Source organism: Juglans regia, chromosome 2 (genome assembly GCF_001411555.2).
Source record: "Juglans regia cultivar Chandler chromosome 2, Walnut 2.0, whole genome shotgun sequence".
NCBI lineage: Eukaryota > Viridiplantae > Streptophyta > Magnoliopsida > Fagales > Juglandaceae > Juglans > Juglans regia.
In genome coordinates, this window is record NC_049902.1 from 37,172,887 (window position 1) to 37,185,921 (window position 13,035).

At 36.7% G+C, this 13,035-nt stretch overlaps 1 protein-coding gene and 1 long non-coding RNA gene across 4 annotated transcripts; both read left to right on the forward strand.

Moving 5' to 3' along the window:
* Window positions 1-190: 190 nt before the first annotated feature.
* On the forward strand, window positions 191-4,769 carry LOC108985395 (probable L-type lectin-domain containing receptor kinase S.7). Its single transcript, XM_018957685.2, has one exon. It carries the CDS (start codon window positions 472-474, stop codon window positions 2,527-2,529), a length of 2,058 nt encoding a protein of 685 aa, XP_018813230.2. The 5' UTR covers window positions 191-471; the 3' UTR covers window positions 2,530-4,769.
* A 1,803-nt stretch (window positions 4,770-6,572) lies between these two features.
* Window positions 6,573-8,731, forward strand: LOC108983485. 3 transcript variants are annotated; one of them, XR_001994877.2, is made up of 3 exons: window positions 6,573-6,845; window positions 7,785-8,157; window positions 8,493-8,731. It is a non-coding gene; the product is annotated as an uncharacterized LOC108983485 (long non-coding RNA). The 3 variants fall into 3 exon arrangements; XR_001994879.2 differs by having other exon boundaries at window positions 7,789-8,157; XR_004800813.1 differs by lacking the exon at window positions 6,573-6,845 and having other exon boundaries at window positions 6,855-8,157.
* The last annotated feature ends 4,304 nt before the right edge of the window (window positions 8,732-13,035 follow it).

Sequence of the window (13,035 nt, forward strand, 5' to 3'; positions counted from 1 at the left end):
TATAAACAGGCTGTGAGTTATTCGTAGACAATATAGAATCCAACGTTGAATATGATGAGTAGTACTATATCTTTCTCTTTTAAAATTGTAAAAAATATATATATATATATATATATTAGTACAATAAATTAACAATAAAAAAATCTTCAAGCTGAAGTTAATACCATAATGCTCAAAGCTTTACATCATCAGTACAGTCTCCATTCATCTGTAATCAATGAGCCGCAATCTTTGACTCAGTACTCCAACAGCCCACCCACAAAGCGGTGTCGTCTCGCTCCTACTAAACTCCACTTTTGGTCCTCATGACCGTTACAATCCCTACTATTCAACCATCAACGTCCCCTCCAAACCGACCACGGCGCCTCTTTGATCCACGTCTCCCTCTCTCTCTCTCTCTCTCTCTCTCTCTCTCTCTTTCTCTGCAAACATACCCATTTCCTTCCTCTCCAATTTTCTTCGACGTTATTCATGTATTATTCCGCACCCATGCCTCCAAGAAAGCTTCTTGTTTTCTTGACAATATTTCTTGCTGTTCACTTCGCCTTCTCTGACCCTTCTTTGGCCTCAGCCAACGATATCAATCTTGATTTCCTTTCTTTCACGCTCCGCAACTTCACTCTCCTTGGTGACTCCTACCTCCGAAATGGCGTCGTCGGGCTCACCCGAGAGCTCGGCGTGCCCTCTTCCGGTGCCGGCACCGTCATCTACAACGAACCCATCACCTTCTTCGATCCCGAATCCAACGTCACTGCCTCTTTCTCCACTAGTTTCTCTTTCTCCATTCTTAATGTCAATCCCAGCTCCTATGGGGACGGCTTAGCATTCTTTCTCTCGCCGGATAACCAGACTCTTGGGAGCCCAGGAGGATATTTGGGCCTCGTTAATTCGTCCCAGTTGACCAAGAACAAGTTCGTGGCAATCGAACTCGATACCCGCCTCGACACGCACTTCAACGACCCGAACGATAACCATGTCGGGTTGGACATCGAAAGCCTTAATTCTATCAAGACCGGGGATCTACTCTTGCAGGGGATTGATCTCAAGAGTGGCAATTCGATCACAGCTTGGATTGATTACGCGAATGATAGAGGAAAGCTTAATGTTTCTTTAAGTTATTCGAGCTTTAAGCCCAAGAAGCCGGTGCTGAGTGTTGATATTGACCTTTCTGATTATCTCAAGGAGGTCATGTATGTGGGATTTTCGGCTTCAACCGAGGGGAGTACCGAGCGTCATTTGATTGAGACTTGGAGGTTTACTACTTCCGGTTTTGTTGCGGCGAGGCCAAGGTCACGTCCCCACAATGTATCTGATACCTCGGTGACGGTCACCCCACCCATTCCCGCATCGAGTTCCAGTGGTAAACATCACAGTAGGATTGGTTTTGGTTTTGGGATCGCTGGTCCGGCTTTCTTCTTCGTAGTTCTTGCGGTTTTCGGTTTCGTTTCTCTTAGGAAATTGAGAGGCATCAGGAAGCAGATGAGCTTCAAAGCGGAGCTGCTTACAGGGCCAAGAGAATTTACTTACAAGGAGCTAAAGTCAGCCACAAAGGGGTTTCATTCCAGCAGGATAATAGGCCACGGTGCGTTTGGGACCGTTTACAAAGCCATTATCACCTCGTCTAAAGTGGGAACGACGGCCGCAGTAAAAAGATCGAAACACTCCCACGAAGGGAAGACTGAATTTCTCTCAGAACTGTCTATTATTGCTGGTTTGAGGCACAAGAATTTGGTTCAGCTCCAAGGTTGGTGTGTTGCTGAGGGTGAGTTGCTGCTTGTTTATGACTTCATGCCCAATGGGAGCCTCGATAAGGTGCTGTACCAAGAATCTGGGCAAGGCACTTTGTTGGATTGGTCGCATAGGCTTAACATTGCGGTCGGGTTGGCTTCTGTTCTGACATATTTGCATCAAGAATGTGAACAGAAAGTCATTCACAGAGACATAAAGACAGGGAATGTGTTGCTGGATGGGAGCTTTAACGCGAGGTTGGGTGATTTTGGCTTGGCAAAACTCATGGACCATGACAAGAGCCCTGTCTCGACTCTTACTGCTGGAACGATGGGCTACCTTGCACCTGAGTATCTTCAGTATGGGAAAGCAACTGACAAGACAGATGTTTTCAGCTACGGTGTGGTTATACTTGAAGTGGCTTGTGGGAGAAGGCCAATTGAGAGAGAACCAGAAAGTCTCAAAATGGTGAATTTGGTTGATTGGGTGTGGGGATTGCATGCAGAAGGAAGGATAATTGAAGCAGCTGACACAAGGTTGAATGGGGAGTTTGAGGAGGAAGAGATGAAGAAGCTGTTACTGGTGGGCTTGAGCTGTGCAAACCCGGATAGCGCAAAGAGGCCTTCAATGAGGAGAGTCCTACAGATCCTTGATAATGAGGCGGAGCTACTAGCTGTGCCAAAGATGAAGCCGAGTATCACTTTCTCTTACTGCTTGCCTTTGAGCCTGGATGACATTGTTTCAGAAGGTGAAGAAGAGTGCGAGACCCACACCTCTTTGTGCGAGATTAAAATAGACTGAAGGATGAATTCATGTTTTCTTGTGCAGAGCTTATTGATTGCTCGATTCTTTCATTCTTTTAGTCCTATTGTAGTGTTATCAATTCTCTAGTTCAGAAAATAGAGGCTGTAGTTTCACTGGCGTGAGTTCAAAACAATTCCATTGAACTATCTGGTCTCTGCTGTATCCAATGGCATAAGAAACTTTCTTAAATGTCTTAAAAAATGTATTGGTTCTCTGCCATAACTCATCTTTGCGGCTTTGGACTCTTTAAGAACATATTACCACCGCAGTAATGTCCATATATGAAGTTAAAAGCGATACTGCTTCCGTTTTCTCGAGTAATTGAGCTCCATTGTAAAGCACTTAATTATGATCTGTTTGTAGCTTAGGTCATGAATTGAGAGTATTAGGATTAGCGCATGAACTTCAAAATAAGATGTATGCTTTGATTTAAGCTCATCTTTTGCTCCTAAGGTTCGGATTCTTTGATTATTCATGTGTACAAAAACTATGCTTCACAGAACACTGATATTGAGTTTGGTTTAAAAAATAGTAAGAATATGGACCTGGGGAGTTGTCTCCATCCATTGCAAACCCATCCCTTTTTAGGGGAGTTTAGGACTGCAGGGGTGGTATTTGTTTTGAATACCAAGCCTTATCTTTGTATTGGAAATGGAATGAGCTTAAGAATTGCATATGAACTAATTACAGAATGTGTATCAGAAAACTCACGTAAACTCCAATTCATGACTCTGAAGTATTCTTCTCATATCTTTCTGGATGGAGAAAACCTCCGGACAAGGCAAAGACAGTACACCAGAAAGATCTGCAATCAGAACACCCACAGTTTTGAGTTTGGGATGCTCAAATCAAGCTGAGGTGACTTCTTGCTTGACTTGTGTCGCTGATGTCCTAGGCCGCAACGCTTAAGACATGATACTTTGCATGCCTCCCAGTATTCATTGTTTTGCTGTATAAAGTATCCCGCCTCAGTTTGATCTGACTTCCATTTCATGCTTTCATTTGTGATTTTGGAATTGTACAGCCGCCTGGGATCTTTTTTCACTGGCACGTTGCATTTCACCACAGTTATGTATGGCCACAACAAGTTGTTGGGACTTCAAATAATTGCATGGCTCGGAATCTATCGCAAGCCTGATAAGAAGCCCCTTATCACAAGCTACATGGGAAAATGATCTCTCCAAATTGACTATCATACTTCCAAATACAAAAGTAACAGTTCAGCCTATGAACCTTTGGTTGATCAACATTATTAAAGATTCAAATCATGACAGATTTGATCATTATCATGATGAGGAAAACCAACAGCAGCAACAACAAAGTCGAAAGAATTAGCACAGGATATATGTACCATTTTCTAAACATGATGATCTGAAGCGTACAGCCCAGTTTAGAAGAATCTATCACACAACAGCAAATTAATTAAATTCAGATGAGCAAAAATTTGTAAAGAATGGAGTAGTACTGAAGCATGTCGGGCCAGCAGGGATATTAAAAAGCCTTCGTATATACTAAAACGATTATACAGAATCTCATGAATTATTGTCATGATCTTGTGATTCGGTACTGGTGGGCGGGTGTTTTCTTGATGCATGTACGCCTTTGTGGTGACAGACGTACTGTATCCTCCCAAGCTAGCTGCTACCAACAGATATAAGCTGATCCGTGCCTCACTTTGTAAAATTCTAAAATGGCTTTCTTCAACAAAAGTGCCCCATGGAAGGGTTTTCTTGTCAGCAAATGAAAAATATTATGGAAATACAAAGAACCTTTCCGGTTCCTAACTAGGGGGGATCCAGGAACTGACATTTTGTAGTTATAGAAGGTGTACATGCATATGCCCTTCGAGACTGATATCCTAGTAGATTTTTACCTGAAGTAAAGATCATCTAGATCTGTCCCATTATTAATGTTAACATTCATCGGCCACCCTGATCACAAAACGAAAATTAGTTCCTAAAGATTTTAAGTTATCGCTTAGGATCATCCACCCTGATCTTTCAAGTCTTGATCATTTCCTTTCTCATAATAAGAATATTAATTAGCATTTCCTTCGGTCCATGAAGAGAAAGATCTTCAAAACACTGTTACATCAAATAAAAGGTTCGCAACAATAAAATAGCATTTTGATTACGAAAGTATGATCTGACCTGTAAGGACAAACAGGATCCACACGGTGCTGGTGATCACACGACAGACATAATTAATTACAGTACTGTCGTGAAACGTTGTTGACAGAAGAAGAGAAAGCACACTCCCAGCAAAGACAAAGACTCTTTAGCCAATGGAGGGTTGTGCTCTCTCTCTTCTGTCAACATGATCATTATCTATCATCCCATTCATTTCCACCAATATCCACTTTCAAGCCCTTAGCATGGCATGTATGCATTCTTCTTTCATCAAAGAATCACTGAAATATTGGAAAACCTTGAAAAAAACGGTTCAGTATGATCAGATCATATGAGTCATCATGCAGCATGCATATATGCTTCTGTACACTAAATATATGTGTGTATATATATATATATATATATATATATATGCATTATGGATGGATCATGACCAGATCACTATATCACGATGATCGATATGAATTAACCGAGTAAAAAAACATGTATATTTCCATTGATCATAAACATCGATCCATACAAATTATTAGGAGGACTTGATTAGAAATTGTCTGTGTTGATGAACCTAGAAATTAAGACTGAAACATGAGAAAAATAACAAAAGTAAAGAGGATTTTCCGAACCTTTTTGGCTGGAAGAAACAAATACCATGAACACGATGATCATTACAAGAAGATAAGCTGGAAGGGAGGGAGAGAGACGTAGAAGTTTAAAGCTCCACACCATGTACAATAGCTAGGCGCTCCTCTTATAGAGATATGGACAACCGGCATAGCCAACGATGCACGGACTTGACCGGCTAGTGGGAGTAAAAGTGGTCCTCTTTAATAATTTCTACGTTGTTTTATTTATTATTCAGCAGTTTCTGTAGTGTGCATTCATTTGATCACCAATATGTCTTAGGTTTTTTTAGTATTTGTTTTCGTTTTTAGTAAGCGACATCTCTGAATCAATCTATGTTTGGGGTAACCGTCTATAGCAGGTAGACCCAAGAAAGAGTCTCTGTTTTGTGAACGTAGATTGTGACACGTGGAAGACATGCCGAATAGAGACTTGGACTGTGCCCACTCTTGAGTGTTCCGTCGTGAAAAATGGAAATATTTGAGTCGAATCTGTCGCATGCTGATCAAGCGTTGAAACGTAAAATAAACTAATTAATTAAAGAGTAAAATTATGAGATATAAATATCAATTAAAATCTTTAATCATATCCATCTAACACGTTGTTTAAACTTTAAAGAGAAGAGATCCCAGATAATATTTAGTGATGAGATCGAGGATATGATACATTTTTTGCATCTTATTGGTAAACTCCCACCATTTTATTATACCATTATACTAAATATGGATTGTTCATCAAAATTTAAAAAAATATATATATTATTAAAAAATTAATTTTTTTTTTATGTCAATTTTATATTTATTATTTTTTTTAAAAGATAACTTCAAATAAATATCATTTCTCGTTACATAAATGATAAGTGTTTCAGAAATTTAACAAATCCGTGGAAATCCATTGATTGTGAAAAGCAGTGGGCCGGTTTTACTTTGGAGAGAAGACTTTGCTTTGGTGCTTGTGGCCGAAGCAAAAATGAGTAGTACTGGTCTTCATGAGTACCTTAATTAATTAATTTTTTCATATGAAATATTAAATAGTCAAACACGATGTTGTTCACGTAGCTCATTGGTTTGTCACACGCATGCATGCATGCATGCTTCTTTTTTTTTTTATTAATTTTCTGTTCGAGGCGTGAAGCTTCTCAGTTACTTCATGCATCATGCAGAACCACAGATATATAAGCAAAAGAAACCACATCGTGCAGTTTACGCTGGCCTGCATTATTATTAATGATTCTTCTGAACTTAATTTCCTCGATGGGTTTTTTTTGTTTTTTATTTTTTTTTGGGGTGTTTGGGTGTGGTTCTTGATATTTACTCATTTGATCAGGACGAGTTCAGTGGTTCCTGCAAAAGTAAAACCCTATATATGAACTCTTCCCTTGTACATCGATCTAATCTCAGGAACTCATATATGCGGTTTCAGAGATGGAAGAGTTTAGAACTCATATTCTGATCTAGCTTCTATGGTTGGAGATCCAGTCTTTGAGATAAGCGACAGTGATGAGTACTGGTGAGGAGGAGCTATATATTCTAGCTGCAGCATGCATGCAGTCTCATGGTTAGGGTAAGTACTTTGTCTGCTGAGCTAGCTCGATCGTGATGAGAATGGATGCACGAAACAATTATATATTCAGTCATTCTTTGATCTATGAACCTGGCCGCCTGTATATATATGCTTATTAGAGATTAGATATTTTATTTTAATTTTGCTTTTTCCCGCTCATTCTTTCGTTGTATATAAATAGACACATGTGATATTTTTCCTAAGTTCAGATAATACAAGAAAGATATTTTCTTCATTCTTGATATGGTATGATCAGTAGTTTTCTTCTCTGCGCGCTAACCATATATGGCTTCATCTTCTCTTTTTTCTGATCCTCATCTTCCCCATGAGGATGCATCAAGTCCTTCCTATCTTCATTATAGTGACAGTCCAGGCACTTTACTGATCACTCAAGTTTTCACCGGTGATAATTACCACACTTGGCGTCGTTCCATGTTGATGGCACAGAACGTGCTTGACAACAATGCACAGAACGTGCTTGACAAAATACCAGAAAGAAATGAAACGTTCTTTCTGTGTATTCAGTATTTGAAGTTTCCTTACAACAACAGTGCTTTAAGGCAGAGCTTTTATAGACTGTATTACACAACAGAATCACGACAAACTTATTACAGATTGAATCTCCATCGTACACCTCATCACATTCTGTTATGCTTGAGTATTCTAGAGCATTCTATGGGAAAAGTTTTCCTATTTCCGTAAGGAGGCAGGTCTGCATGGATGTGTTGCGCTGACAGGTTCTTTTTGTAATTCTGATGAAACTGTAGCCTTAATACTTGTTCATGAGGAGGATTGCGTTCATTGCTTGATTTACAGTAACAAGAATATGTCATGCATTTTCTGATGGGGCTCAATGATTCTTATTTGTGCATTCGAGGTCAGATTTTACTTCTTGAACCTCTTCCCCCAATTAACATGGTTTTTTCCCTTGTTCTTAAGGAAGAGATACAGCGGGAGATTTATTATGTTTTGCTTCCTTCCATTCAATCTGCTGCTTTATCTTCAAATTCCCCTACTAAGTCTTCTACTGGACAAAAGAATTTTACATGGAAAAAAAGGCATGTTTGCTCCCACTTGTGGAATACAAGGACATACTGTTGAGAAGTGCTTCAAAATTCATGGATATTCACCTAGATATCGCTCCAAAGCAAGGTCCTTTCACCTTCTGCCAATCAAGTTACTTCCACTGACAGCCTTCCAATATCCTAGTCACAGTGCCAACAATTACTAGTCCTCCTTAGTTCAGAAACCTCTCAGTCTACATCCAAAGCAGCCAAAGTAACTTCCTCATCTTCTCTTGAACATTTATCAGGTAAATCTCTCTCCAAACACTGTGTTTTCCATCAACAATATCAATTCTTTCAATTTTTTCTCTATTGACTGGATAATCGATACTGGAGTAACGGATCACATGATCTACTCAGTATCTTTATTGAGTTCTTTTTATCCTGTTCACAATATGTTTGTCGAATTTCCCAATGGAGCCTCAGCTTCTGTCACTCATATAGGTTCCATATCTCTTTCGCCCACTCTTGTTTTACATGATGTACTATGTGTTATGTTTTTCACCTTCAATCTTTTGTCTGTAAGCAGCTGATTACTTCAACTTGTTGTCTCATATTTCTTCATGTGGCTTGCTTCATTCAGGACCTCACAAATTAGAGGATGATTGGGAAAGGACATGCTAATGAAGATTTATACTTGCTGCAAACATCAACCAGACCATGGTCTTCACTTTAGAGATTTGTCTTTTGTATTTGCTGTTTCTATTACTTTTCCTAATAATGCTCTTGATACTTGGCACAAAAGGTTGGGCCATCCCTCCTTTTCTTGCATGAAATTTTTATCTCAGTTTGCTTCACTTGTTTCTAATAATGTTTAAGAACATTGTGTTGTTTGTCCCCTTGCTAAACACAAGATATTACATTTTTCCATTAATGTACATCATTCCTCTATTCTTTTTAACCATAGCAGATAACTACTCTTGAACCACTTGGATTTATTTACTTAAATTCAAATATAATATTCAGAGTATATTACAATTTTTTATTGCTATGGTTGAAACTCAATTTACTTCCAAAATAAAAATAATGTGTACTGATCATGGAAGTGAATTTGATATTAATCATTTCTTTTCCAGTAAAAGAATCATTTATCAATTGTCTTGTGTAGCCACCCCCAACAAAACTCAGTTGTAGAAAGAAAACACCAACATATTCTTATTGTTGCTCGTGCTCTCCTTTTTCAATCCAACATTCCATTGCTTTTCTAGAGTGATTGTGTGCTCAGTGCAGTTTACTTCATAAACAAAACTCTCTCTCTTATTCTCTCCAATAAAAGTCCTTATAATGAACCACTCTTCAAAAAATTCCCTTCCTATACTCATTTAAAATTTTTTGATTCTCTTTGTTATATCTTTACTCTAGCACATAACAGATCCAAATTTGCTGCCCGTCGTTGTATATTCCTTGGTTATCCTCTTGCTTCCAAGGGTTACAAACTCTATGACCTTGACAATCATTCTATTTTTGTTTCTCGTGATGTTACTTTTCATGAAGAAATTCTTTCATTTCAATCAATGTCTCGTAACATTGATAGTGTTTCAGCTCATTCCAATTCACCAGTTGTTCTTCCTCAGCCTATCACTAATTATTCTAATTACATTTCTTCACATTCTACCATTCCACCTCCTATTCAAGATGTCTCACTCCCACCTACTTCATGTCGAAGATCTTCTAAAGTACACAGACCACTTGGTTATTTGCAAGATTACCATTGCCATTTAACTTCTTCCAATGCTTGCCCTTCCTCATCCTCAATTCATTTTACTAGTTCTGAATCAGGTAAATCATATCTTATCTCTCCTTTTCTCTCTTATTTTCGGTTATCTCCTTCTCACAAATCATATGCCTTGGTTATTTCTTCAAATTTTGAACCCAAATATTATAACCAAGCATTAAAATTTTCCCATTAGAGAACTATTATGCCAGATGAAATTTTGACTTTAAAAACCAATAATAATTGGACCTTGACTACACTTCCACATGGTAAAAATTCAATTGGCTGCAAATGCGTTTATAAGATCAAATATAGATCTGATGACACTATTGAAAGGTACAAGACCCGATTGGTAGCTAAGAACTTTACGCAGCAAGAAGGTATTGACTATTTTGACACTTTTTCACCTGTTGCCAAGATGGCTACGGTGAAGTGTTTGTTGGCCATTGCAGCCATCAAAGGTCGGCATTTAATTCAATTAGATGTCAACAATGCCTTTTTACATGGTGAATTAACAGAGGAGGTTTATATGTCTTTACCTCCTGGTTTTGGTGATAAAGCAGATTCTAGAGTGTGTCGGTTCAATAAATCCTTTTATGGATTAAAACAAGTCTCACGGCAGTGGTTTACTAAATTTTCATCTACAGTTGTTGAACATGATTTATACAATCTAAAGCTGATTATTCTCTCTTTGCTCGATCTCAAGGCTCATCTTTCATTGCTTTATTGGTCTATATTGATCATATCTTAATTGCAAGCAATGATATAGAGAATGTGAATATTTTTAAAGTGTTTCTTGGTCAGAAGTTTAAGTTAAAAGATCTTAATTCTTTGAAATATTTTTTGGGGCTTGAGGTTGTCCGCATCACCAAAGGCATTTCTCTTTCACAAAGAAAATATGTTTTGGAAATTTTATCTCATAGTGGTTACTTGGGTTGTAAACTAGTCTAGACTCCAATGGAACATAATATTAAGTTGTCTCAGTTTGATGGTGCCATTCTTGATGATCCTACAGTTTATAGAAGACTTGTGGGTTGTTTATTATATCTTACAATAACTAGGCTAAACATTACTTTTGTTGTTCATACACTTAGCTAATTTGTGGATCACTCCCCTCGGTAACCTCATTTTCATGCTGTAAATTGGGTCTTATAGTACCTAAAGTCCTCTCCAGGTCAGGGACTTTTTTTCCTGATACCTCATTCATCCATTTGAATGCTTTCACAGATTTTGATTGGGCTAGATGTAATGATACAAGACATTTTATAACTAGTTTTTGTGTGTTCATTAGTACCTCTCTTGTATCCTAGAAGTCCAAGAAGCAGGCCACAATCTCCCGATCCTCATATGAGGCAGAGTACCGTGCCGTGGTGACAACTATTTGTGAATTGGTTTGGATTATTGCCTTACTACATGATTTGCTAATTCATTTATCTGATTCTGCTTCCCTGTATTGTGACATTCATTAATTAATTTTCACAACAAGTTGCTTGTATTTTATAATCTTTGAGACATGGATTTGGACAGTAGTTCATGAATGAGAGTTAAGCAAGAGGGCTTTATTTACTCAATTATAGTAGAAACTAAACTGCGTTTGAATGTTGAACTGAGTTGAGTTGAGATGATAAAATATTGTTAGAATATTATTTTTTAATATTATTATTATTTTGTGATTTGAAAAAATTGAATTGTTTATTATATTTTATGTTAAAATTTAAAAAAATTATAATGATAAATTAAGATGAGTTGAGTTTGGTTTGTTATCCAAACGTACCCGAAGAATAATTTATTAATTGTCATATCATGATGATTTACTTCAGCCTTCATTTTACATCTAATTACCAATACTAATCACCATTTTCATTTTAATAACCATATTAATAATTAATATATGAGCAGTGCTATTCTGTCGTCTGAGTAGCATCACACATTATTATCTCTAATTTTATTTTTTTTATATTTATATTTTTTAATATATTTAAATATTTTTAAAAATTAAAAAAATACATCAACACATTTAAAATCAATTTCTTAATCATTACATAAAAATAAATAAAAAAATTTTATCAAGCGGTCAAGTTGAAGGGTAAAAAATGGTGGGCATAGCAATTATTTTCTTAATATATATAGCTCCAAATCCAACCATGGGCCTGGCATTTTTTTGGCTCCAGTTCACGAGTCCAGTACTACATATTAGTCCCACTCAAATTTTTATGAGATATGGTTTAGATTCTGAATTCGAGATCTAAAAAAGTTTTAAAGGATATTGTAAATTTTTTAATTTTTAAAAAAATATTTTTTAATAATATTGTAAATTTTTTAATTTTTAAAAAAATATTTATAATGATTAAAAAATACATAAAATAAAAGAAATAATAAAAAAAAATTGCCTGTTCGGGACACTTTCGAGCTACATCTCAGTGCTCAATTTTTATTGCGAAGGAAAGGTAAATTCAGTTGACACGACATCAACACAAGGATTTGACATTCATTAGATAAAGTCGAGCTGAATGAATTGGGCACAAAGAAAAGAATAATCTTCTTGAATTGCTTCTTTTTTCTTGTAACTTTTTTCCTTCGCTACGATGAAGAGGAAAGCTGACTTCTTTATTTAAAGGAATTTGTTTTCCTAGAATAACAATAAACATGTAAATTGGTTGAAAAGGTTCTATATATTATATGGGAAATGCTATGTATCTGTCCCACACCGGCATACACTTCACATTATTATTATTTTTTTTTTTTACATTTAATAGGTTGAGTATGTGTCGGTGTGGGACAGATGCATATATTTTTCCATATTATATTATATATATATATATATTGTCTCTTCATTTCTAGCACTCTATATATCTTATATAGTTATGGACGTACTGCCACTGTTAATTAATGGATAATAAACATATAATTTAAGAAGCTGTAAGGAAAAAAAAAATACCTTGAAATGTCGGTCCAAAAATAATTCCATCCTGCATTCATGCATGCATGTCCTCCTCGATCCCTCCCAAACCCTTCGTCGCTAAGACAAGTCCAGGCATATTAACTCCCATTTGCCAGTTCAGTTCTACCAAAGTATATATGCCTTTCCTGGATGCATGGCTGGCATGCATGCATGCAGACATGGCCCTGGTTCCGATGGTAATGTTACATTAAACAAGCGACAGATCTTGACACGTTGGATTACATGATCGATAAATACCATTAGATTTATATGGAATTTGTAAATACTGCCTATATATTTTTTTCATATAAATAATATATTATTTATAGCGACATGAGTGGTTGGAAAAACAATAGAGAATTAAAAACCTTAATTTTAAATTCTTAATATTTTAACGTGGGATAAATCAACAATAAAGAAGTTTGTTTCTTTTATATATATATATAATACACACTATTCATGCTTTATTAT

What these genes read in the sequence shown, in the direction of transcription:
- LOC108985395 (XM_018957685.2), top strand. Translation starts at nt 472, where the DNA reads ATGTATTATTCCGCACCCATGCCTCCAAGAAAGCTTCTTGTTTTCTTG.